General features: G+C 41.5%; 1 protein-coding gene across 2 annotated transcripts in view; it reads right to left on the bottom strand.

Annotated features, from left to right (window-relative positions):
* THSD4 (thrombospondin type 1 domain containing 4) overlaps positions 1-25270 on the bottom strand; it is a 563564-nt gene that overhangs the window by 122365 nt on the left and 415929 nt on the right. For both annotated transcript variants that reach the window (XM_081158486.1, XM_081158487.1), the window contains one exon: positions 6821-7025. In XM_081158486.1, coding sequence (XP_081014612.1) covers positions 6821-7025 — 205 coding nt within the window. The remainder of the gene's footprint in view (positions 1-6820; positions 7026-25270) is intronic.

Here is a 25270-nt window from a genome sequence, read left to right as displayed (position 1 = left end):
AATAAGTAAATATCCGTTAACTCTAAAAATATAAATTTACAACTAAGGATAATTAGACATTATCAAAACAAGGGCAAGTTCCAATAAAAATTCTTTAAGGCAATTGACAGAAAGGAAATTCCTTACTTTGATAAAAGATATCTATCAGAAACTTCAGCAAACATCTGTTAGAAGCATTCCCATGATCAAGAACAAGATAAGGAAGCCCACTATCATTATGGTCATTCCAAAATTTTTTAAGAGGTCTGTATCTAAGTGCAATAAGACAAGAAAGAGGAGGTAGAATACTCTAGAGGAGGAGTACATTTTTTATTATCTATAGATAATCACAATTTTGCACCTAGAAAATCCATATTAAATAACTGAAAAACTAGTAGAGTTGTTAAAAGAGTCTAGCAAGTATTCCCTATCCCCTCCCGGGACCACATTTTATTTGCCAATGACTATGAGTATATACACAGAACGTAGGTCAGGAGGAAGGACTACGCCTGGGTTTGGTTTGTGACTCAACCAAAAAAAAAAAAAATAAAATAATAATAATAAAAAAATATGTATACATACACACACATAAAAAATAAATTGACTTAACATACAAAATGAATATATGAAATAAACTGACTTAACATACACCAATGTGACTTAATGGAAATATAATGGAAATAAATATCTTATACCATATTAGTAAAAACTATAAAATACCTAGGAATAAACCTAATAAAACATATGCAAAGTCTAGACAAATAAATATTTATTATGAAAGAACATAAAGTGAGAAGATATACTATGCTCCTAAATCAAAAGAGTCAATATTGTGAAAACAGTTTTTTGTTTTCAAATTAATACATAAGTTGATTGCAATCTCAATTAAAATCTTAGCAGAAGTTTTATGAATTTTAAAGAGTATGCAGAACAAATGTAAGAAGATTTAGGAAAAAAGTGTTTGGGTAAGAAGTTGCGGAGGGGGCAGAGAGCTGACCTATAAAAGAATAAAACATATAAACCTAGAGTAATGAAAACAATATGGTACTGAAGCAGGAAGAGACAAAACAATCAATGAACCTGAATTGAGAATCCACAAGTATATCTACATATACTTGAATTTAATACATGGTGGAGGTGCCATTTCAAATTAGTGGGGGAAATTTAATAGTGTTGGGACAACTGTCTATCGATTTGGACAAAAAAAGTTAGATTCCCTACCTCATACCATACACAAAAACTAATTCCAGATGGATTAAATATTTAAATATAAAAAAGATGATTATAAAAGTCATAGAAGAAAATATTAGAGGATAATTTTATAATGTTGAAGGTGGGCTGGCTCTTTCTAAGTAAGACAAAAGTAAAAAAAAAAAAAAGACAGATTTGGCTAAAAAAAGAGTAAAAATTTTCTGTACATAGTAATAGACATCATAAAGAGAGGGGAAACAAAATAAAGACTAATATACACAAAGCAGAAAATGGTTATTATTCTTAATACATACGAGTTCTTAGAATCAGTGAGAAAACTACAAACAATTTAAAAATAGCAAATTCATATAGGAGTACAAATAATGGTAAAAATTAGTGGTCAGGAAAGTGTTAGTAAAAAAATATACTAAAAATGAGGTACATTTATAATATTTAGTGTTGGTAAGGGTGTGGCAAAGGGTTCTTTCATGTACTCTTGGTGGGGGCACAAATTGCTGCTACTACTTTGGAGAGGGATTTTGCTTTACCATTCAGATTTTTAAGTGTTCATTCCATTTGACCTACAAGTTCTGTTTCTAGGAGTCTATCCTACAGAAATATTTATGTATGTATGAAAGGATATATGCATTTCAATATTCATGGAAGCACTACTTGTTAGAGAACATTTAAATTTCCTTCTCTAGAAACAATGTTTCCAGTTATTTATCTTGGGTTTTCTCTTTCACGCTACAGGCTTTAAAAAATTGTTTCGTGATTCTTGGTTGTCCATTCATGTTATTTTCAGCTATCCATTGGTATTTTAGACAAAGCAATGGGACGGCTGCCTGAGAACTTTGTACACGCTGGCAGGGCCTGTCATAGGCCAAGTTCTACAGTGTGAGAGAGAGGGAGCCCGTCACTAAGCTCCTCCTTCTGCCAATTCAGAGTGAAGACAGGTCTTGGAGCACCAATGCCCTCACCCATGCCTTAGTTCCCTTCGGCTTTTGGAAAAGGAGGTAGTTGCCAGCGTTCTGAATGCGTGTGCAGGGATGCCTGTTCACATACAAGTTTTTTCACTACTCCCCCATTTTTCCCCATCCCACTGTCCATTTTGCTTGCTGTCCCCCAGACTCAGAGCCCCTTAGCCTCTGCATGCAGCTGGCCCCTCCTCTTCACAGTCCCCCTGCTACCTAGGCTCTGATTTTTGTCCAGAAATCTGTTTAAATTATTTAACAGATGCCCCCTCCTGTTTTCTTGGTGGTTGTAGGTTATATCTTTTCTTATTCCCTTAGTATCATTTTGATGAATCTTAGGAGGAAGGAAAGAAAAACTCATGTACTCTGTCTGCCATCTTGAACCCAAAATCTAAAAGGTATTATCTGTAGTATTAGAAAACTGAAGATAACCTAAATGTCCATCAATAGGGAAATACTTAAATGGTGTTATACCTATTGTGTGGAATATTCTACACTAAAAAAATAATGAATGAGCTTTACATGTATTCATATGAAAGGATATCATGATATAATATTAATAGAAGCAAACTGCAAAAAGTGTGCAGTAATATCAATTTTAGGATATATATTTATTTGCACTTTCCCAAAGGACTGGGTGATCCCCACTGAGCTGTTAAGAGTGGCTATTTATCTCTGTCTTTCCACTTGAAAGCAGTGGATCAATTATGGGGTTGGCATGAAGGAGGAATTTCATCTTTTTGCTCTATATCATCTGTACTGTTCGAAATTTTTACAATGCATATGAAAAAATCTTTGGGGTTGTCATACAAATACAAGACATCATTTTAAAGTTCTCCAGTCTTTTGCATATAGAAAGCTGCTCAACTAATAAATTAAATAAAAGTTTGCAAATTATAGATGATCCATGATACTTGATATTTAAAATGCGGATCATTATTGTTATTGTTTAAAATGTTTAAGAAAACATACTTAAAAGTAAAGATATTGCCAGTTTATTTTTAAAAGCTCACAGACCTTTAAAAAAATCCTTTCCAAATCTAAGGCTCTGTGACAGTGTAACATGTTGGCAGGTAGAACGTGTCCTCTAGAACCAAGTTTTGTTTGGTATGCTTTTATGTCTGATTTCTTAACTGTTACAGAATGACATTAGGAAACTGAGCAGGCTGAACTATGCCAAACTCTGATATTTCAGCTAAAACAATTTTACATCTGATTAAGGAAGAGGCAAATAATATAAAATGTCAATCATTTTAGTAAAATTAGATTTAATTTTTTATTTCCAAAAAGAAGGGTTCTGAGTAACTCATGTGCAAAAGGAAAATACATAGCCTACCACAGATATAGGGGTTCCAAAGTCTTTTCTATTAAAAAAACAACTAGGAATCTATAAACCACCTACTAGTCTCTATTTTAGAGCATGTAAACATTCAAATTAACCACTCCACTGAAAAGTGGAGCTCAATTCTGTAGAATTTCATTGGTTTTAACCTAAAATGAGACAAACATCCTATCTCCTGAAATCTGTGCACTATTCAACGTCATGGTTTCTCCAGCTTTGCCCAGAGAGACGTGAAGTGATGCTGGCCTGTCCGCCCAGCTCCGCGTGGCTCAGTCCCTCTATGAATTATGAAAGGGCCAGGGCTAGAACTCAGGCCTTCAGAACCCGAGTCCAGCAGGTCCAGTTATTGATGGCCAAACCAAAATAAACCATAAACTTACTACTTACATATTAGCCAAAGTTTTGGGTATACATGCCTCCTCCTTCTACATAGTTTTTGATTTTTAAATTTCCACTTTCATAGCCTAACTCTATAATTGCATCTTTAGTAACTAACACACCAAATCTCTTTTTGAAGCAAGCAAAGTAAAGAACGTCCCGTTTTAAAAGTCAGAAGACCATGCAAATAAAAATGCTTGGAGACAAAGTGCTATGTAATCATATAGCATGACTACTGTGATTAACTGAGTGAGTGGCCTAGGGTCATTTAAATATTGAGGGTTTTAAAAAACCTTTTCAAATTAAGTGATTATCTCTATCAAGTTCAGAGAGTCAGACATTAAAAAATAGGAAGTGTTTCACAAGGAAAGTTTGGTTTGCGTTGCAAATAACTAAAGGTAATTCTGGAAAACAATAGGGCAACTGAAAAAAAATTTAATTTGTACATTTTTCAAAAGCAATGATACGAATCTGAACTATTCATTTCCTCTATATTACCTATTCTGCAGAACAAATGCATGCAAACAGCCAAATCAATTACGTGAACCAAGTTAAACTTTTATACAAAATACAGTTTACATAGCCAACAAGGTAAGAAAACCAAAACTTTCATCATTACCTGGAAAATTGTGGAGAAACCCACCACATATGTCTTTGAAAAATGTTTCAACATTTGGAAATGTGTAATGCAAAAAATAGTCACTGGACAGTTCAAAAATAGCTAGACAGACCTGTGCTCTAATGGCTTATACACATGAAAGTAAGCAATCCCATGCAATTTTAACTTTTAAAATATACAGACTTCACAGAACAGAAGATTTAGCAGGATAAGTCGGATAGGTAAAGAGAACACTTGTGATGAGAAAAAGATCATCCCAACCACTGTGCACTTTCAAAGGGTGAATTTTATGGGATATGAATTATATCTCAATTTAAAAAAAGAATTTAAAAGAAAAGGGCATCCCCAGTGATGTTTAAGTTTTATAGCCAGAATCTCCTGGTTATCACCTCTGGAACCTCCTCCACCATAGCCTGCTCTTCTGTTTCCACTCTTCCTCCTTTGCCCACGTGGCATCATGTAATATTGCCACAGACTCTGAATTTCTCATGCACCCCACTGATGGTAGGCATAGGAAGTTTAACTCAACTTTCTGAATCACCCTCTCATTGACTTTGGGTACTTCCACTCTCCTCTGTCTCCTCTTCATCTTTTTTAAGGGGACCTGGAATTTTGATTCCACCAAGCTTTGACTATTGACAAGCTCTCTGAGACAAAAAGAAAGCAATGAATATATGTTCATTGCTATAAATTCCAGCGGCTCTGCTGGGTCCTGACTATCTGTTATCCTTCTCATGAAGACTTCTAAGGTCAGGATTTGTATTTCATATGCTACGTGGAAATGCTGAGCAGTTTTGTTCAGACGGCCAGTGTTCACTCACCCAGGACATGGATCTTGCGTTCAGAGGGCACAACTTTAAAAACGGATTTCTGAACAGGACTAATTCAAGCCAGGGAAAACTTACTAAACAACACAAAGCTCTAAGAAGTGGCACTGTTTCCTGGTGTATTTGAACACAATCACACTTCAAATAACCCACTGAAGAATACTTTCCACTCTAGAAGACACTACATTTATGGAGAATGTGGTCTCTTAATAATACAAAAGAAAGGAGGAAACACACAAAGACTATTTTTTATAACTTTAGATAACACATAAACCGTTTCCTGGGAACCTAGGCTTATTGCCACTTTGATGGCTCCAGGGTTTGCCAGAGCAAATGTAAAGCTTTCCACTTTGATTGGGTTTGTCTCAGAGTTCTGTCTGCCATCCCTCCCTCCTCCCACCAATATAACTAAGAGGCTAATTTGGGTTGCTTTTGACGGGGCAGAGAAGGAAGAGCTCAATACTCGATGTTTACAAAATTAACGATTTCTCAACTGCTGCAGCCTTTGACCACTGTGTGGCTGATGGCAGACCAGAAAAATTAGGTTCTGAGAACTGCTCCCGGGCATTATCCCTCAATATGCTACCAGGCTTGGAAAAGACAGCCTGGGTCCAAATCCCAGCCCCACCTCTTCCTTACTGTGTGACCTTGACAAGCTTTATTATCTCCCTGTGCCTGTTTCCTTATGGATAAAATGGGGATGGAACAGCTCCTGTCCCCGAGGGCTGTTGAGTGTTTAGCGATCTAGCAGGGGAAGCAGGAAGAACAGTGCCTGGCATGGCTGTGCTATTTAAGTCCCTGTTAAATAAATAATTCAAAACTAAAAATGACTATTGTTCGCTAAAAGTCTTTAAGAAATTGCTTTCCTATAGTATTTTGTTAGCCAACTTGTATATGCTTACTTAAATTAGAAATTGGTAAAAATTAACTTGTAAGACCTCAGAAAGCAACAAAGATTTCCTTTTGTGGGAAAATGGGTTAAAAATGGCCTGATTATTGATGATACTGCCCCCAATGATTGCTGAGCAGCTCTGCAGCTGTTCAGAAGATACACACATACTGTTGCCCCAGGCAGATGAGGCAGAAAGAAGAGAAAAATGGCTTTTGCTTTAGACCCCAGGCAGTGAAGGTCTAGTCAGGATCGTCACCTGCCCCGGCCACTTCAAACTCCAACGCAATAAAGGCTCGCAGATCTCTGGGCTTTTCAAAGAGCCTCCCCATCTCAGAGACACAATTTAGCCCAATATTGAATTCATAACCATGTTTCTCTTACAAAGAACACACGATGGTTTGCTTGTGTAAATATTAAGCATTTCCTTTCAATTAGGACTTTTTAAACTTTCTCCACCCGAGCTGCTCACTCAAGGGGAAGGTGGTGCTCTGTCATTCCCAGTGACGCCTTCTACGTGTCTGAGGACTTCTGGGCACTGCTGGGCTCACCTCACGATCCTGGAGGGAATACACCACCCGGAGTGACAGATGGTTTCCTCTGGAAAAAGACCAAGCTTACCCAAATAGTTGTTGCTCTTGTGCATCTCGGTGATGTTGATTTTTGTGGCTCCTTGGGGGATCTCAACAACGCGGTGGTAGCCCAGGCTGGTGAGGGCGTGCTTAAACACGCCCGACACAACCTGACAGCCTGTGTTATCGCCTCCGCACACCCCGCATTTGTCCACCACTTTGTCGGAGCCTAGGTAGTCGTCACAGCCGATGCTCTGCAAAGAGGTGGAAAACAGAAGACTCTTGTAGCATCTATCAGGGGCATCTGGGGAAGAGGGGGAGGGGGCTAAAGATCTAGTGGTGGGATTCGAACTGACCGTCCTGCCCCATTCAGTTCCTGCAGGTGAGCAAGTTCATGCCTCCCTTCACTCAACAGATACTCATGGAGCACCTACTCTGGGCAAGGACCTTCTCTTCTAGGTGTGTGTGAAATGTACATTCAAGGGACTGGGTGGGGACACAGACCAGACAGTAAGCAGGACAAGTAAACAAAACACTGCATTTGGTGAGGTAAATGACCAGTAGAAAAATAATGCAGGAAAATGGGGTACAGAGAGTGTGGAGAAAAGAACACTTATCACATAGGCTGGACAGTGAAGTTGTCCCCCAAATCCATTCCCCTGCTGGACTCTGAGAGAGGAGAGGCAGGGCCATGCTGGTACTTTTATATAAACAAGTTCTTTGGGACCATAACACTGGGGCCTGTCTCCAAGTCTTCTGTTCTAAATAACTTGATGATACAAACACTTAGCAAAAGTCCTGTTTTCAGGCCCATTTTCTTAGGAAATTAAATCAAATTTGTTGAGATCTGGGTTCCCACTGGTCACGGTAGCTCTGAGGAGCTGGGCAGCAGGACCTGTGCTTGGCTCCCTGAAAGCACTTTCCCAGGGCAGAGGATGCAGGGGAGCAGGGGCCAGACACGTCAGCAACATGGATGATACACGTCTAAATCAGGGGTGTACAAAGATAGTTTTGGCAGTCTCATCAGTGTTAAATGAATTCTGACTTTCCTGCATCTCCTCCCTGAAAGAATCTCCCATTTCTCATTCCAAGGTATTTTTGCTTTATCTTCCCCCCTCCCCATTCATGTTTCTGTTGGGGCAATTTTATTTTGCATAAAAAAGTTAAACTTGGATCAGAATAGAACAATCTGCAAGGAATCCTTGTCCATTCCTGGAGCTGATGCCAGAGAGCTCACAACGTGCTCCTGAACCCAAAATAGGGACACGTGGTCTGAGCAAAGAATTCCATCACATCTTTTCAGGCAGACAGAGTGGTGGACTGTAGTGTGGACAATGAAATACTGGATGACAGAATTATTCCACTGAGGTATGGGAATAGGGAATGGTACTTGAAATCAGAATGGAATTCTAAAACTTGAGACACATGTTTGCTGAAGATAGGCTTGTGTTAGTTTTTGAATTCTAACTATCAGACCTCATCTCAGGGGCAAAGTGGTCAGCAAACCATTAAAAGTCCACTTCTGATCTTGTTAAACAACCCTGGGTCTGTGCATGTGGGCCCTGCAGGTCAAATTGTACAGTCAGAGTCAAGTCAGAAGTGCTCATTCTTTCCCTCCAAGCTCATGCTGACACCGTTCTGCAGGCACTACAGGTCTGCACTCTCACTGCTGCATTCTTGAGAGCACTTTGTCCATCAACAATGATTGGTCTCTCTTCACAAATAGCTTGTCTGCAAAACATTATTTCTGACAATAACAGAACATCATTTCAATATGTTCACCCCCATCCAATTAGCCTTTCAAAATGCCATGTTTTCTCAAATATTTTTTGCTCCTGCTCCATGCATATTTTAGTGGAAAAATTTTAAAAATGTTTTCCACGCATGATTTCCACCTCCTCAACTCCTCGGTTTTCCTTTGCTTTGCAATAAAAAAGTGCCATCACCAAAAGAGATTTCAGAAAGTAGATCCCATGTTGCCAAACTAAGATCCTAAAAGAATTAAGGAGATGCCTCTGACTGTCATTGATGGGGAAGAGGAACAGGAAAGCTGGTCAGCACTCCCTCCCTTCCTGTCTAGCAATATCTCACCTCCTACTTTCCCCTCCAAGGGTCCAGTCGTGCTTCCCCTGGACTTAACTGCCCCAGACTGAGCTCATTCTCATGGGGCATCCCAGGTAAAGGAGCAATGTGCATGAAGGGACTGAGATAAGAAGTAGGAGAGCATGTTCATAGACTGACATGCTGAAGTGTAGGGCTGACAGGAGGGATGAAATGAGGCTGCAGCATTCAGCTGAAGTTGTCAAGAATCTTATTTGCCAGGGTGAAGTATTAGAATTTTGCCTGATGGGATCCGTAGTCACTGGATGTCTGAAGAAGGGGAGAGCAATGCTCAGATTCGTTTTTCAGATGATAACTTGGGCTGTAGTGTGGGTGCGTCCTCAAGTGGGGAGAACAGGCAGTCTAGTGAGTCTCTCTCTTGTAAACAGAGGGTAGGGTTAGCTCAAGAGTGAATGAGAGCTGCCGAGGATGGGACAGACATTGCATCAACCCTCAGCCCCCAGCCCAGTTAGAATAGGATTATCACAAGGAAATTCCGTGGCCATGGATTGCTTCAGATGACCACAGACAGACAAAATGTCATTTTATCTCGTGAATCAGATACTCTATTAAAATGCTCTGCACAGTGTGATGGATGCCTACCTCTCCCCGCCCCCCATCCAGACTTCCTTCAAAGCGAGGCCACTCTGGATGTATCTTGGCACTGGGAGGGAGGGTGGAAGTTCTTCCTAGCAGATGTCCAGTAGCCTGGAGGTTGGCTTCAGTGAAGTGCATGGCCATACAAGCAATGCCAAGAACTAAAGGGGTGACATCCTGTCTCCTCAGGGCCCGGCTCTGGACTCTGAATGTGCAGGGTTCACTCCTCAAGAGCGAAATCAGAACTAGGTGTGTGCAAACCTTCCTTGGGGTGACAAGAGCACCCTTCCAGTGTTCCATGGAGTTGCCAAATGCTCCACAGGCACCTCACAAAGCGGGTAGGACAACCCCACAAGGAGAACTGGGCAGACAATATGCATTCAACATCTTTATTTTTAGGCAGTTATATAGCTCACAACTGCCCCTTCTCCAGCGCAGGGCTTGTGTGAGGATCAGATGATATAATGAGGGACAATTTGGACTGGGTGTCCAGGTATGGCATGGCTAAAGAAGTGACCTATGGGCCAGGACCTGAGCCACAGGAAGGACCAGCCATGGGAGGATTTAAACATGCAAACATGCATTTTTCTCTATGTCATGCTGGGCCAGGATCAACTGTCTTTTAGAAAGTTGTTCATTAACAATGAGGTACATAAAGTCTAGAGGACGTTGCAACATCCCAGCCTGAACTAGGGGAATAGTGAGTAGTGAGGAGGATTTGAGAGACACTTAGGAAGCAAAACGGACCGGCCTTTGTGACTGCTCGGTTGGAGAAGGAGTTTGAATCCTTTTCAGCATCAGCATCAGTGTATTCATAACTACAGTCCTCTGAACATGTATTTTTCTCATTTAATCTTAAAGGCAATCTGAGATATTTCTAAACATTGTAGGAAAGTAAGACTTAGGAAAAAAGGTAATTGGCCCAAGACCATGCTGCTAACAAGAGCTGGAGCTGGGCCCTGGCCAGTGCGGCTCAGTTGGCCGAGTGTTGTCTCATGTTCCAAGAGGTCGCAGGTTCGATTCCCAGTCAGGGCACATGCCAGGGTTGTGGGCTTATCCCTAGTAGGCCGCGTGCAGGAGGCAGCTGATCGATGTTGTTCTCTCTCCCTTTCTTTTTCCCTAAAAATCAATCAAAATATATTTAAAAAAAAAAAAAAAAGCTGCAGCTGGGATTTGAATCATAACCCCATGCTTTTAACTATTACGCAAAAATCCTCCCAGCTCCCTGCCCTGCCCCAAGGATCAGAGGCTGGGCTGTGGGTTCCAGCTTTGCTGAGGGAGTGGACGGTAGCACTGCCCTAAGTCAGAGGAAGAAGTTCAGCACTGTTATCATAGTCTCGGTCAGAGCTTGGCCCAGAAGGGACTCTGGCATTGTCCTCTTCCAATATAAGGAAGCACCAACTACATACGCACCTCTCCCACCGGGGCTGTTTTAACCCTATACTTTACACACAGTAAGTGATTAAATATTTTTAGCTCATCTTCCTATTACATTAATTTTTACTGTTATAACTTTTTATTTTGAAGTAGTTTAAGACTCACAAGAAGTTGCAAAAATAGTACAGAGTTTCAGTGCCCCTTTACCCAGGCTTCCCAAGGACAGTACCTCACGTAAGTACAGCACAGGGTCAGAACCACGTATATACCATCAGCACCATACATTAACTCAAGAGTAAGCCTTGCTTTGATTTTACCACTTTGTTTTGGTGTGTGGTTCTATAAAATTTTATTGCATGTCTAGATTAATGTACTATGCTTCTTTACAGCAGCTGGTATTCTCCAGAACACGGCCGTGTAATTGATAAGTGGAACTGACGTCCGTTAGCAGGAACAGCAGTTGGCAGGATGAAAAGGAGGTTGGGCTGGGCCTCAGGAAACCTGGGGTTTTGCCCTGGCTCGGTCCCTGACTGGCTGTGGGATGCTGATGGGTCACTTCTCTGTAGGGTTGGCACTGAAAACATTTCCACTACATCAGATCTTTGAGGGACACTGCCCAGAAATGAATCTGATCTGAATTTTGGTTTGTATCTCAGGAGACTGGTCAGTTGGTTTCTCATGGGGATGACCTAACAGTGCTGGCCTATGTCTCCAAGCTCTCTCAGAGGCACCACCAAAGAGCCGCTGGTGGGCGCTTAAGGCGGCACTAGCGTCTGCTAGGCCCGGGTCATGGGCTGGCTCTGCCACTGGGGGCGCGGTACCTTTGGACACGTTCGCTAGGCATTCTGAGCCTCAGCTGTTCACCTGTGGCTGGGGATGGTGCAGTATCTACCCCAGAGCACTGTTGGGAGGATCAGATGAGGTGAACACGGAAGGCACTCGGCAGAATGCTATTAATAGGGCAGCTTCTTAAAAAACACTTTTTATTTTTATCATTGTCTTCATATATTAGTTTTATCTGGAATCTACTTTTAAGTAAGTCCCATCATCATGTAACCACTTGGACCATATTTCTATAACACTTTATTATTTTTTAGTCACAGATAATCTCTTCTTCATTTGGAGAAATGTAGAAAAGTCTAAAGAGCTAAGAAAATGCCAAGGTTCACCATAAGGGTCAGACACCCTACACAGCCCTTCACTCTTACTGTTCCAACAGCACCTAGTGAAAAAGACAGAACGAACATTTGCTACCTGTATTTATGTACTTATTTTGCTCACCATGCACTTCAGTTCAAAAGAGATATTTCTTGCTGTTACAAAGGTGACTGGACAACTATCAGATATCTTTAGTATTCTTCCAGTGATTTTTGCAGCATGTTGTAGGAAAATTTTACACATTGCAAGGCATCACAGGAGAAATTGCTCAAGAATTGCCCCCAATTGTGTGCCAAAATGAACCTAAATGAAATTTCCTGAGGGAAATGCACAATCTGATGACATATCTGGTGGTGAATTTCACAGGGAGGGGCCTCTGTGCATCCTGGCAGGTAGGCCAGTACCAGGCATGCAGAGCATGGAGCTTCTGATTCTCTAATGGGAAGCAGGTGTTTCTGCGTGTCCTCAATAAACACAGTCTCAGCTGGTGGGCTAGATGATACTAGCAGGTAAAGCAATGTGCCTTTATCACCAGTCTGTCATATAGTATGGGGGAGAACATTATTATCAAAATGATTATTGGCTAACATCAAATTTACAGTGGGCTAATTCGTGGACATACATATGGATGCCAAAATTTTTATTCATGACATTCTGCTGAAAGAAATCCTTTGCATATGATAAATATCTCCCCCTTATTACTGTTCAGAATGTAGATCAATACCACCTTCCTGGAACGCAATTTAGCAATACATACTGTTTGACCCAGTAATTCTTCTTCCAGGAATTTATCTAAGGAAATTATAAGAAATGAGGCCAACAAGTTTTGTATGAAGGAACTTCTCAAAGTATTATTGTTAATAAAGAAATTGGAAACATCTTAAATTTCCTACATAGGGAAACAGTTAAACAATACATAGAACTTCTCTGGGAAAAACTGGATGGGCCTTTTTCCACTTGTTATTCTCATTAAAATCTTATAGTGCTTGCGCTGGCACGACTGACCTTCAGTGTTCCCTGAGGCAGCCCTGCTATATGCCAATACGGTGTGGGCCGGGGAGACTAAAGGTGAAGCAGACCTGGTTCCAACGTAGGGTCTAAATCAGGGGCTGGCAAACTACAACCCACAGGCCAAATCTGGCCCACTACCTGTTTCTGTAAATAAAGATTTACTTATTGTTTAGGGCTGCTTTTGTGTTGCCACACAGGGTTGAACAGTTGTGGCAGAGATAGTATGGCCCACAAAGACTAAAACATTTATGACCTAGCCCTTTACAGTAACAAAATGCCAGCCCTGGCCTAAGCTGACAGGCAGACCCAATCCATCATTCAGCATGGCAGGGAAGTGTGGGGGGGTGCAGAGCCTGGGCAGCCAGGTGAGGCTCAGGTCCACACTTCCGAATTTGCCCCTGCTCGTCCTCATCCCGAATCACAGACGCCCCCTTGATTTGCCCCAAAGTGCCTCAACTACAAAACAGAAGGCAGGAGTTGTTGTCTTCCACCACAATAGTCTTCAATTTTTTTTTTTTTAATCCTCACCTGAGGATATCTTTTCCATTGCTCTTCAGAGAGAGTGGGAGGGAGAGAGAGAAACACACCGATGAGAGAGAGACACATCGACTGGCTGCCTCCCCCACGCACCCCAATCGGGGCCGGGAATCGAGCCTGCAGCCGAGGTACATGCCCTTGACCATAATCGAACCCGGGACCCTTCAGTCTGCAGGCTGATGCTCTAGCCACTGAGCCAAACTGGCCAGGGCTTCACTTGTTCTTTAAAGCAGAATAAAACGACACTTTTCAAACAAAACCTCATGCAGGAACATAGAACTCCAATATGTAAAATAAGAAAAGCAGAACTGCTCTGGTCGAAGAGGAGTTGCCAGGGTTTGGAAGCCCAGCCTGGGTTTCTCGACCCTGTCCCTAGTGACATTTTGGGCCAGACAGTTCTTTGTTGTAGGGGCTGTCCTGTAGGAACTCCCTCAATATAACAAATAAAAATTTCTCCATACATTGCCAAATGTCCCGTGGGAACAAAATCACCCCTCGCTGAGAACCACTGCTCTAGTTTATTCTAAAGCTCATGGGACACTCGGGCACACGACAATTGCCATTGTTTTCAAACCCGCAGAAGTTTGAAAACAATGGCAATTCCACAGAAGTGCATAAACATGTTAGAGAAGCTAGTCAGCAAAGAATACTTAATTATCCAGTTTTAAAATTCCTCACTGCCATCCAACTAACCGGTAGCCTTCTTAGAGTTCTTTAGCCTTGCCTTTTAGTTTAACCAGAATTAGCAGGATTATGTATTGAAAAGAGCACAGTGCCTGGCACACAGTAAGTGCTTAAGAAGTGTTTTTGAGTGAAAGAACAGCTGTTTGAGGATTCAAGAGATCAAAGTCATAGGACCAATTTGTTCTTTGAACTGGATCATCTCTAAGGTCTCTTCTGGTGTTAAACTGTTTCTGAAAAAAAGAGATGGAGCCCTGATGTGAAGGCTCCTGCCTTAACTAAAGTCAGAGGAATCTTTCTGTAGACAAAATTAAATTGGAAACAGGAATCAATGGGAAACAAACTGACAATGCCATTCATTTCAAGAGAAGAAATGGTCCATGGGATAAAGGTATTTTGGCTTCCTTAATGACAGCAATTGTGAAACCAGTGATCTGGTTTTAATCAAGCTCATGGTTGTCGCTTTTCAGTACCTCATCCTATTTCATTAGAGAATAGCACCTTACCCAGTGACTCAACTGGAAGAAAATGTTGGCACTCCTATAGGATAAAATTGAGGAGAAGCAACTACAGCAGTGACTACAAATCTGAGGAAAGGAGCCCTGAGAGGGAAATATTTCATACGCTGTGAGAAAACTACCCCCACCCCCGACCACACACATACCAAGGTCGTCTTTCCCTGGAGAACGGGGTGTTCCAAACTCCAAGATTCCAGTCCTTCACTTTCAAGATCTCCCTCTGAAATGGACTGAAATCAGGGGGCTGGGGCATGGAATGAATTACAACTCTGACAATTGCTCTATTATGAAAGAAAGGTAGACATATTTTTGTATAGAATAGTAGAAACCTGTGCACTTCCATTTTACTTTTAAAGTGTAAGGCTGTATGCTGAATTCTCTGCTTAAAGGAATTCTGTTTAAAATATCTGGTCAGATTGTATTGTAACACTACGGGGCTCCAGGAGGGGCCAGCACTATGTGGGATGGGTCTGTTAGAGGCTGTGGGTGGGCAGCTAAGAGGTCAGGACTAGGGAGTTTCCTGCAGAAAGGATCAGAGAGATGCTGTCTACACTGGCAAAATTCTGGAAGCTATCGTATCAGCAAAAAGGCACTGGGTTGATGAACTCTGCTCCAGGGTGGAGGCTGCTTGCACACTAGCCCAACTTACATGGCCTCTTGGGCACAGACAGCCCACGTCCACAGGTGGGGTCACAACCAGAAGGCTCTCAGATGATTGTGGGTAAATGCAGCCCCTGGAAGACAATGATGGAGACCCACACGTGTCCTTGTCATTTCCTTGACACGTGGCCTATCACCTAATGTGCCTGTTTGCATTTTTCTCCACAAGATGGCACCTATAAGCCCTCCTGAAAGAGTAATCACTAAGCAATTAGTTTAGGGATGAGAAACAATGGTTAAACAATTAAAGGAATGATAGTTGCGAAACACAGGAAGAGGGAGCTTGGTAATTCAGACTGACTTCATATTTATTGTGCTCTTATGTGCAAGTTTCTGCCATGTTGTTAAGATATGATTTTCATTTTTCAAAATGTTTTTGTGGAGCATTTAAAAATGTGGGAGGAATATTTATGCCTTTTATTTTCAGAATGTTCAAGAGAATGCTTAAAAATGTGTGTAAATGAATTAAAGTTTGGGGACCTCCTGGCTTCTTAGATGTCACTGGGTAATCTTCGGGGACTGCTGAGAAGACTGGCTGGTGGGTGGGAGGAGGTGATGAAAGAAAAGGCTGGTTACCAAAGCATGTGTGCTTGAATCCCAAGACTCTGAATGGGGGAATGGCATACTGAAATGCCTTTTTTGAAGACGCTTGGCAGACACAGGCAGTGGACTGAAGATGGAAGAGACCAGAGGCTGGGACACACAGTCAGCTGCACTAAGATGAGCACAGAGGGATGGGGGCCTGGGCCAGAGAGATAGAATAGAGTGGAGGACAGGGGAACGCCAACGTCATGCTGAAGGAAGGGACTGAAGAAGGATGGTCTGAAGATGAAGTAGGAAGACTTCAAGGTCTGGGAACCTAGGTGAACAGTAGCTTTGACTGTTTCAGGCAGAAATTTTACTGGGGGAAGGCCTTTGATGGGGAAGGCCATCTTAAGGAGAGGGTTTGAGTGTGGATCTTGATAATCAGTAATTCATTGCATTTCGCTGTAATAATTCTCTCTCCTTCATTAAAACTTTCCTCTAGGACTGTAAACATTTTTATTTTAGGTTTTTGGATGGGAATCTTTCCAAAGTGTATTTCATACTTCTCTGCTAGTTTTTCTTCTTAAATCAAAGATAATAAGCATTATTTGATCTTCTCTAGCCCCTCGTCACCCAGAGTGCGGCCCATGGACCAGCAGCATAGGCATCATCTGAAAGAAAGCCTATCAGCAACCTTGGGCCCACCCCAGGCTTACTGAACCGGAATCTGCATTTAGGCAGCATTCTCAGGTGATTCCTGTGCAATCTGGGATTATTTGACTTTTCAGGTCACTTTTTGTTTTACTCTGTGGACTTTCTTCTTTTCTCAAGTTGCACACTAACTCCCAAAGGACAACCAAGTCTTCCATCCAGGCAAAAAAAGAAAATACAACACTATTGCCTGTTTGGCTACAAAACGAAAAGCAATAATACCCTTGGAAAGCTTTTCTCTATGAGATTTTTAATGGGGGCAGGGAGGCAGTAAGATGCATGTTTGCAGTCTCCTGAGAATCTCAGAATATGTACCGGACAGCAGGAGAGGCCTGGGAGTGCAGCCCCTTGCTTCACAGGGGACGAGCCATGTCTGGGGAGGAGAAGTGACTTTCCAAGGTGGCAGGGAGAGTCCTTCCTGCTAGAGACTCCGGTGCTCTCCTGCTCCTTCTGAGGCAGGGTTTTTACTGTTTCCACACAAGTTTCTGCCATATTGTTAAAATATGATTTTCATTTCTCAAAATTGTCTATCTTATTTTCTTTCTTCTTATTATGTCCCTGTAACCATGTGCAAAAGGTTTTGCCCACCAGCTAGAATAGCAACTCCTTAGAGAGCAAACTGTTTTTGCGAAAATACTTGAGTAAACTGCTTGGGATGGGAGGTGGGGTCCTGAGGCCTGGGGGTCGGCAGAAACCAAGGCAACAAGAGATAATGGCTCACCTGAGATATGGCTGAATAGGAGAGCCAGGCTTTGCTTCCAGAGCTGGAGAGAGAGGAAGGCACAGAGAAGGGAGGAGAGAAGCTAGGAGACGGTGGGGTGCCAAAGAAAGGCGCGAGTGTTAATAGCTGGCCTGGAATTGGAAGTTTACTTGCTGTGATTTAAACTTCTGTTTCCAGCCTTCCCACTTCTTCAGTCTTCACTGAAGCCCTGCATCTACTTATGCTGATGTTCCTGCCTTGAGAATTCCTGGCTTAGATGCCTCAAACCCCCTTTCATTTGCATAACCTGAAACAAAAACTTGTATGTTCCCACATCTTTAAAGGCATTTTCTTCTAGGCACATGATGTTCACCTAAGAGTACGTGATGCACTCTACACCTGCAGGTGACGGCATTTTTCTGAGCCTTAGTTTCCTTGCCTGTAAAACGATGCCATTAAAATCTAATTCTCAAATCTCTTGTGATGATTAAAGGTGAAAACGCAGGTGCCGGCACCTAGCTCAGCAATAGCCAGGAGGAGGGGCTGGAAAATGCTGATGTGCTGCTCCTCCTCAAGGCTGCCTCCCTACAGTGACCTGTCCCGTCAGGGCCACGAGAATCCCCTTTCTCACTTGGCATACACATTACTCCACTAACAGCAGGCTGTTCTTTTTGTACTGTCCTCTGAAAGCCTATTTCTATTTACACAGGATTCTCTAGTGCTGTTTGAAGCCTGGGTTGTATCAGGCAAACTGCTGTGACGCAGCTGCATGTCAATAATGGTCTGGTGGGACAATGGTGATCAACATTTCCAGAGCCTTTCTTGTAACTTTGCTACCTCTCTATTTCTTTTTTTAAATGTAAACTTCTCTTTTGTTAGTCTTTCCTAGAGCATCTGGGAGACAAGCTATGGAAAGCCTCAAACGTCGTAAAGGGGTGATGTTCATTTTAGAAACAGAGCAAGGGGGGCTACTGAAGGAGCTTATCGCCTGGGCTGGTGAACTGTGAGGCCGCTCCCAGGGATGCTGGCAGCAGGAGGCCCCGCGCGTACATGTGACAGCCATCAAGGGTAGACTACTCATCACGTGCTAGGCACCTTACCTATGTCATTCAGGTTAATTATCTTGACTATCCCTATTTTACTGAAGCTCAGAGAAAGCAAGTAAGACGTCAAAGGCCACACAGAAGTGGTGATGGTGGGTTTGAATGAAGAGCCCTTGGTTCCAAAGACCAGCTCTTTCACCTCTTCTAGTTGCCTAATCCTTTAGTCCAATGGAAATTTTTCTTTACTTGTAAGAACAGGGCCTTGCAGATGGCAGACCAAGGGCTACATACACCAAGAAATCAAATAAGGAGGTTCCCTTTTATTGTTTGTATTTCTAGGCTGCTCTCTGGCTCTCCCAAGACCCTTCCACAGGGGCTCTACTTGCTGTTTGAGGCGTCCCCTCCCCACGAGGACTAACTGAATTGTTCCAGCATTTCCTATAGCTTTTCTCTATCCTCCTGCTCCCTGCAAAGTCTTACGTTGTCTCTTTCCCATCATGTGGGGCTCATTCACCCAAGTGAAAAAACATCTATCACACCATCCTTCCTTTCATAACAAGTTCTTAGGTCCAAAATTATTCACTGAAATAGTAACTATTTTTCTTATTTGTCTTCCTGGGAATGGAAACTATTTACCAAGCTGGAAATTTTTATGGCTCAAGGAAAGACATCAGGTTCCATGGAAGATATTACCCAATCCAAGAGCTTGCTCTTTTGGGCCAGAATGACAAAGAAATCAAATAGGGATAATTCCTCTTATTCTCTCTTCTAACCATAGATGCATCCAATACACATCCAGTACATTTATTTCATTAAGAAATAAAGACATTGTGTTCCATGCATGCTCAAAAGGAAGATGTTTGGCTGAAATATTTAAGCATGAAGGCTTCATGTGTCGTTTGAAGGATGACTAAGAAAGGGGTTTTCTGTCAAACTCAGTGTGTTCCATAACAATAATTCAGGTGGCAGCCAGATGAATAATTTCCCTTCTCTTGCAACTTTTGGCCAAAAGGTAGGGCAAAGGCAGATCTGATACCCACGCATGGCTTCAAATTGACAGCATTAATAATATGCACTTGTGTACGTAGGTATTTAGGACATGCAAACCAGTTGAATGAACACTGATCCTTTGCCTTCTTTGGTGGAACCTTGAAATTCTTAATTTTCACCAGTTCCTTCTTTAAACAGATCCTACTTATGAGCTTTTAAATCATGCCCCCCACCTCCCACCCCCAGAGGTGTGAGCATAAGAAAGGCTAATATTGTGGTTTCAGGTAATTTATCCTGCATGTGGCTGTGAAATTTATCTTCCCAAGATACAGCTGTCATCATGTCATTGCTCTGGCTCAAAAAGCTTCCTGATGTCAGCTGTCACTTAAGCTGATTATTTCCTCCTAGGTATTATGCCTATATTTAGGTCCTGATTCCAGGTGAAAAGGAGTGTGTAGGGCTGTTGCAGCTCCAGAATAAGCTTTATCCCAGGTGTGGGTAACTGAATAAAAGTAGGAATTTGAAAATGACCCAGCCTCATGCTCTGACAGCAAAAATACTTTGTTAAAGTGACACTACATGTTAATTAGCAACCCTAATTATTCATTCTCTATTCTACTTTATTGGGTTGGTTTTTTGATGATAAAGTATGAGATAAAGTTTGTAAAAAGCACCTGACACATGGAAAGAACTCAATACATATTATGTTTTATTTAAAGTCAAGTTAAAGATAACACAGAGGGCACATTCAAAGAAATACAAACAAATGATACTCATTCCTAGCTTAAACAATGGCTGTCTTGGAATGTTATTTAGCTAGAGAACAGCCTGTCTATACTTTAAAGAATGTGGAATGACAGCAAATATGGAAGTAAAAAGAAAAGCATTTCTCTGGCAGAGAAGAATAAACCCTCATTAAAAGAGAGCCAGAGCCAAAGTCAAATAGAGTCAAAAATTGAATTCTGACAACTGATAGACTCTCCGGGCCCTACAAGAAAGGCTCACTCTCATTATTCAGAAAGGTCTACAAAAATGCTCATGAGCACCAAGAGACGCAACAGAAAGAAAGGAAACTGGTATTTGCTGAGAACCGATTAAGGTGACAATATTTACTGCCATTTTAGTGGAAGAGGAAAGAGGGAGGTTAAGTACCTTGCCCAAAGTCACACACCTAAGCATCAGGATATGAACTCATTTCTACCTACCTAGTTCAAAAACTCAGAAGCACAGTGATAAGGTGGAAGCCAAACAGGAGAGATTAACACAGTAATTTGAGACAGCACAGTTACCAAGTGAAGGGCGGGAGCTGCAGGAGCACGGAATGAAGACAGCTCTGGAAGTGAAGGGACACAGTGGCCTGAGAAGGCCCCTGTCCACCCAATGAATGCATGCAACCCGGGGTTGACAGGTGGTGGTGGGAGAGAAAGGGCGCCTGCTCTTCCCTGATATTTATTCTCACAAGAGAGCTCCTGTTTCTCAGAAGATTTGTGCTCTCTTTCCTGTTGTCTCCCTGTGCTGCATGAAGCCCTGGCACTAAAAACTCTCCCAAACACTCTTTCCTGTTGTAACAAAGGGATTTGATGGAGGCTTTCTCTCCAGTTCATGGGTCTGGGACTTTAAATACTTGGGACAGCCTCTATTTCCTTCAGAGCTCGCTCTGACCCCAGCCTCCAGAATGTTCTTTGACTACCAAAAAGGGAACCAAAAATCACAGCACCATGACCTTATAGGCCAGGATTTCCCCAAGACCACTGTTCCTTTGGGTTTATTGGTTCACTGGAGCAATCCCCTTTTAAAGCCTAAGGTTACCCTCTTTGAGACTATATTCTATGTATGTTTGCGGGCTGCAAAGAAGTCACTGTATCATTTTAATTTGTTCAACCTGTGTTTTTAAATAATGAGAGGAAAGAGTCTTTTCCCTTTAAGGTAAAGATACTTCTCGAGATCTTGAGCAGGGGAAAGCCACTAACCTGTAATCTACAGGCATTACCGTAGAGCATTTATTTAGAGTTGTTCATGCCGCCTGTGGGTTCCAGGAATTAACTGAGATGAGGAGTGAACTGGAAAGTTACTAGAAGTGTCTACTGGAACACGAGAGAATCCTTGCCTCAGATAGGTTGGTAATAGGGATGTGGTCAACACAAAGCCATGGTAACTAGCAAAATGACTTATCTCTTTCTTAGGGTGACTGGATTGTTCTGTGCTGTGGCTCAAAACCAACAAATTGAATCAAGGTCTTTGATATAAGCTAAATGTCAGAGCACAGAATACAAACAAGGGTGGCATAAGCCATTGACCTCACTAGTCATGAAAGTAAATTTGGATTTCCTTGTAAATTTGGACCTTACAGTTACCAATGAGTGTTAGCAAAACTCACTAACTCCTTGCTGTAGAAGATCACAGTTTTCTATTTTATACAAACATCATTAACATGGATAGGAACAAAAAATGGATTTGAAACAAGACATCTATCCTTTTCAGAAAATATAACTTTGAAATTTCATTTCATAACAGATTTTTGTAATGTAGAGAAGAATGAAATGGCTCAACCAACAGGATGAGGAGGAAGCTTATCATAGTAAAGTCAGGCTTATTAAGCAAGTATTCCCATGAAACATAGAATGCCAGCGTCAGAGTCTTAGAGTAGAAAATACCATAGAGGTCATCTAACCAAAGTCAGAGGGGGGACTGTAAGGGGCCAAGTCAACCACTGATGTCAGCCTGGGTCCTGCCCTGTGAGACCCTGGACAGGTCACTGGGGCCTACCTAACTGATAAAACACATCTGCCAGATAAGACAGGTCAGTGGTTTTCAGGCTGTCCAAGGTTCTACTTTCATGTTTTCATAATCTTTAAAGCACTTTAAAAATATGAAGAACTTGATAGATATCAAACATTATGCTAAATAATAGTATATACTTAATTATAACACACTGGACACACTGCTACATTAATTCATTTTTATGTAGCCCTGAGGACAAATGGCTCCCATTTTTATGTTGTCGAAGAGATTATCTGTTAACAATTTGCAATTTCTTGTCTGTGTTAATCAAGAACTCCTCAAGGACATATGAAAACAAAATTCAGAAATAAATTGGTACATGTAAAAATAATTGGTACATGAAAAAAATTAAACTAAACCACTTTCTTACACCATATGCAAGAATAAACTCAAAATGTTGGTTAAAACTTAAATGTAAGGCTTGAAATCATAAAACTCCTGGAAGAAAACATAGGCAGTAAAATCTCTAATATTTTTCTTAGCAGTAATTTTTCTGATATATCTCCTTGGGCAAAGAATACAAAACTACAAAAGAAAAAATAAACAAATTGGACTACATAAAACTAAAAAGGTTTTGCACAGCGAAGGAAACCATCAACAAAAAGAAAAGACAACCTACTAAATGGGAGAAGATATGCACCAATCATACATCCAAAGAGGACATGACTCCAAAGTGGACATACAGATGGTCAATATACATATGAAAAGATGCTTAACATCACTAATGGTCAGAGACATGCAAATTAAAACCACAATGAGTTATCACCTCACACCCATTAGAATGGCTATCATCAATAAGTCCACAAAGCATAGTGTTGGTGAGGATGTGGAAAAAAGGGAACCCTTGTGCACTGTTGGTGGAAATGCAGATTAGTACAGCCACTGGGAAAAGCAGTATGGAGTTACCTCAAAAAATTAAAAACGAAACTGCCTTGCCTGGCTAGTGTGGCTCAGCAGTTGAGCATCGATCTATGATCCAGGAGATTGAGGTTCGATTCCGGTCAGGGCACATGCCTGGTTGTGGGCTCGATTCCCAGTAGGGGTGTGCAGGAGGCAGCTGATCAATGACTCTCCCATCACTGATGTTTTTATCTCTCTCTCTCTCCCTCTCCCTTCCTCTCTCTGAAATCAATAGAGACATATTAAAAAAACAAGAAAAAAACCCCCAAAACTGCCTTATGACCCAGCAATTCCACTTCTGGGTATATATCTGAAGAAACTCAAATTCCTAATTCAAAAGAATATATGTGCCCCTATGTTCATTGCAGTGTTATTTACAATAGCCCAAGTGCTCATCAGTAGGTGAGTGGGTAAAAAAGCTGTGGGACATTCACACAATGGACTACTACTCAATTGTAAAAAAGAATGAAATCTTACCATTTTCGACAGCATGGATGGACCTAGAGGGTATTATGCTCAGTGAAATAAGTCAGTCAGAGAAAGACAAATACCATATGACTTCACTTATAGGTGAAACTAAAGAACAAAATAAACAAACAAAAGAGAAGCTGACTAATAGATATAGAGAACAGATTAGACTTAAGGTTGTTGGAGGGGTGGGGGGTGGGGGGAACTGGGGGAAAAAGTGAAAGGATTAAGAAGCACGAATTGGTAGTTACAAAATAGTCACAGGGATGTAAAGTACAGCATAGGGAACAGAGTCAATAATATTCTAATAACTATGTATGGTGCCAGGTGGGTATAGAAATATCAGGGGGAACACTATGTAAAGTATATGATTGTCTAACCACTATGCTGTACACCTGAAACTAATGTAAAAGGATGTTGAATATAAAGTTTAATTGACTCCCCCCCAAAATTGGATGCTGAGGCATCTAAACCACTCCACATTCCATGTGCTAAATTTTCTATTCAACAAAACAGCCACAGGTTCACTAACTGCTTTTATAATAATTATATATTAATATTTTAGTTAAAAATTAATTTATACTAAGAAAAGACATTAGGTGTTTGAAAATTTGTTTCATATATTGGTATCACTCATACCACTTTCTTTGGAAAACAGAGCACTTCTGCTAAAAAGTGAAGACTGTAAGACCAGATGATTTAGTATGTGCACAGCACTCAATTTTTAAAATGTTTCATATAGCCCTAGCTGGTTTGGCTCAGTAGTTAGAGCATCAGCCCACAGACTGAAGGGTCCCGGGTTCGATTCCAGCCAAGGGCAGGTACCTCAGTTGCAGGCTGGATCCCTGGTCCCGGTCCGGGAATGTATGGGAGGTAGCCAATCGATGTGTCTCTCACTTCGATGTTTCTTTCTTTCTCTCTCTCTCTCTCTCTCTCTCTCTCTCTCTCTCTCTCTCCCCCCCCCCCCCATTCCATTCTCTCTGAAAAGCAATGGGAAAAATACCCTTGGGTGAGGATTAAAAAAAAAAGTCTCATATAAATTAACTTGTTGAATCTTCCCAACACCATAGTAGGTGACATTATTATTTCCATTTTAGAGATGAGAAAACTGAGGCACAGTGAGGTTGAGAAAATTGTCGAAGATTAGCAAGCTGCTGAGCTGGTATGTAACCTGGGCAATCAGGTCCCAGAACCTGTCACTATATCTCCTAGTTACCTTGCGGGTGCCTGGTAATCCTCACGTTGTAAGACATTTTCCTTCTTGGCAAGAGCCCTGTCTACCTGGTTTTGTTTGACCCTACCCCAGTGTCAGGGGTCCCCTATCTTCTGAGGAAACCCATTCATCCTCGAAAGGCTCTGACCTGTAACAAATATTCCCTTCCAGCCATCGGAAACCTCTCTCTGTGTATGGTCCACCACTGCTCCATGTTCTGATGTCTGGAGGCCTCTGTTCATGGGTCTGTGCCGCTTCCTTTCTAATGTTTTCCATTTTTGGCTTGTTGTATTTGCTTAAAATAGGTCTTTTTCTCAACCTTATCCTCTCTTTGTCAGGACTACAGGATGAGACTCTGGTGCAAGTAGAGCCCTAGGTTTTCAGATCCAAAGCTAAATGATCTGAAATGACTTTACTGTTTTACATGTATCAGAAATGTTTCTAATGTTTCTTTTTAGTATTATATTTTTTCTAGCATTTGGTTTTCCTGTGAAAATAGTGGCTTAGAAATATCCCTTCCGCCTTGTCA

The sequence above is a fragment of the Miniopterus schreibersii genome (assembly GCF_964146895.1).
Source record: "Miniopterus schreibersii genome assembly, chromosome: 1".
NCBI lineage: Eukaryota > Metazoa > Chordata > Mammalia > Chiroptera > Miniopteridae > Miniopterus > Miniopterus schreibersii.
The sequence above is the reverse complement of the archived record's forward strand: the minus strand, read 5'-3'. Positions and strand labels throughout refer to the sequence as shown.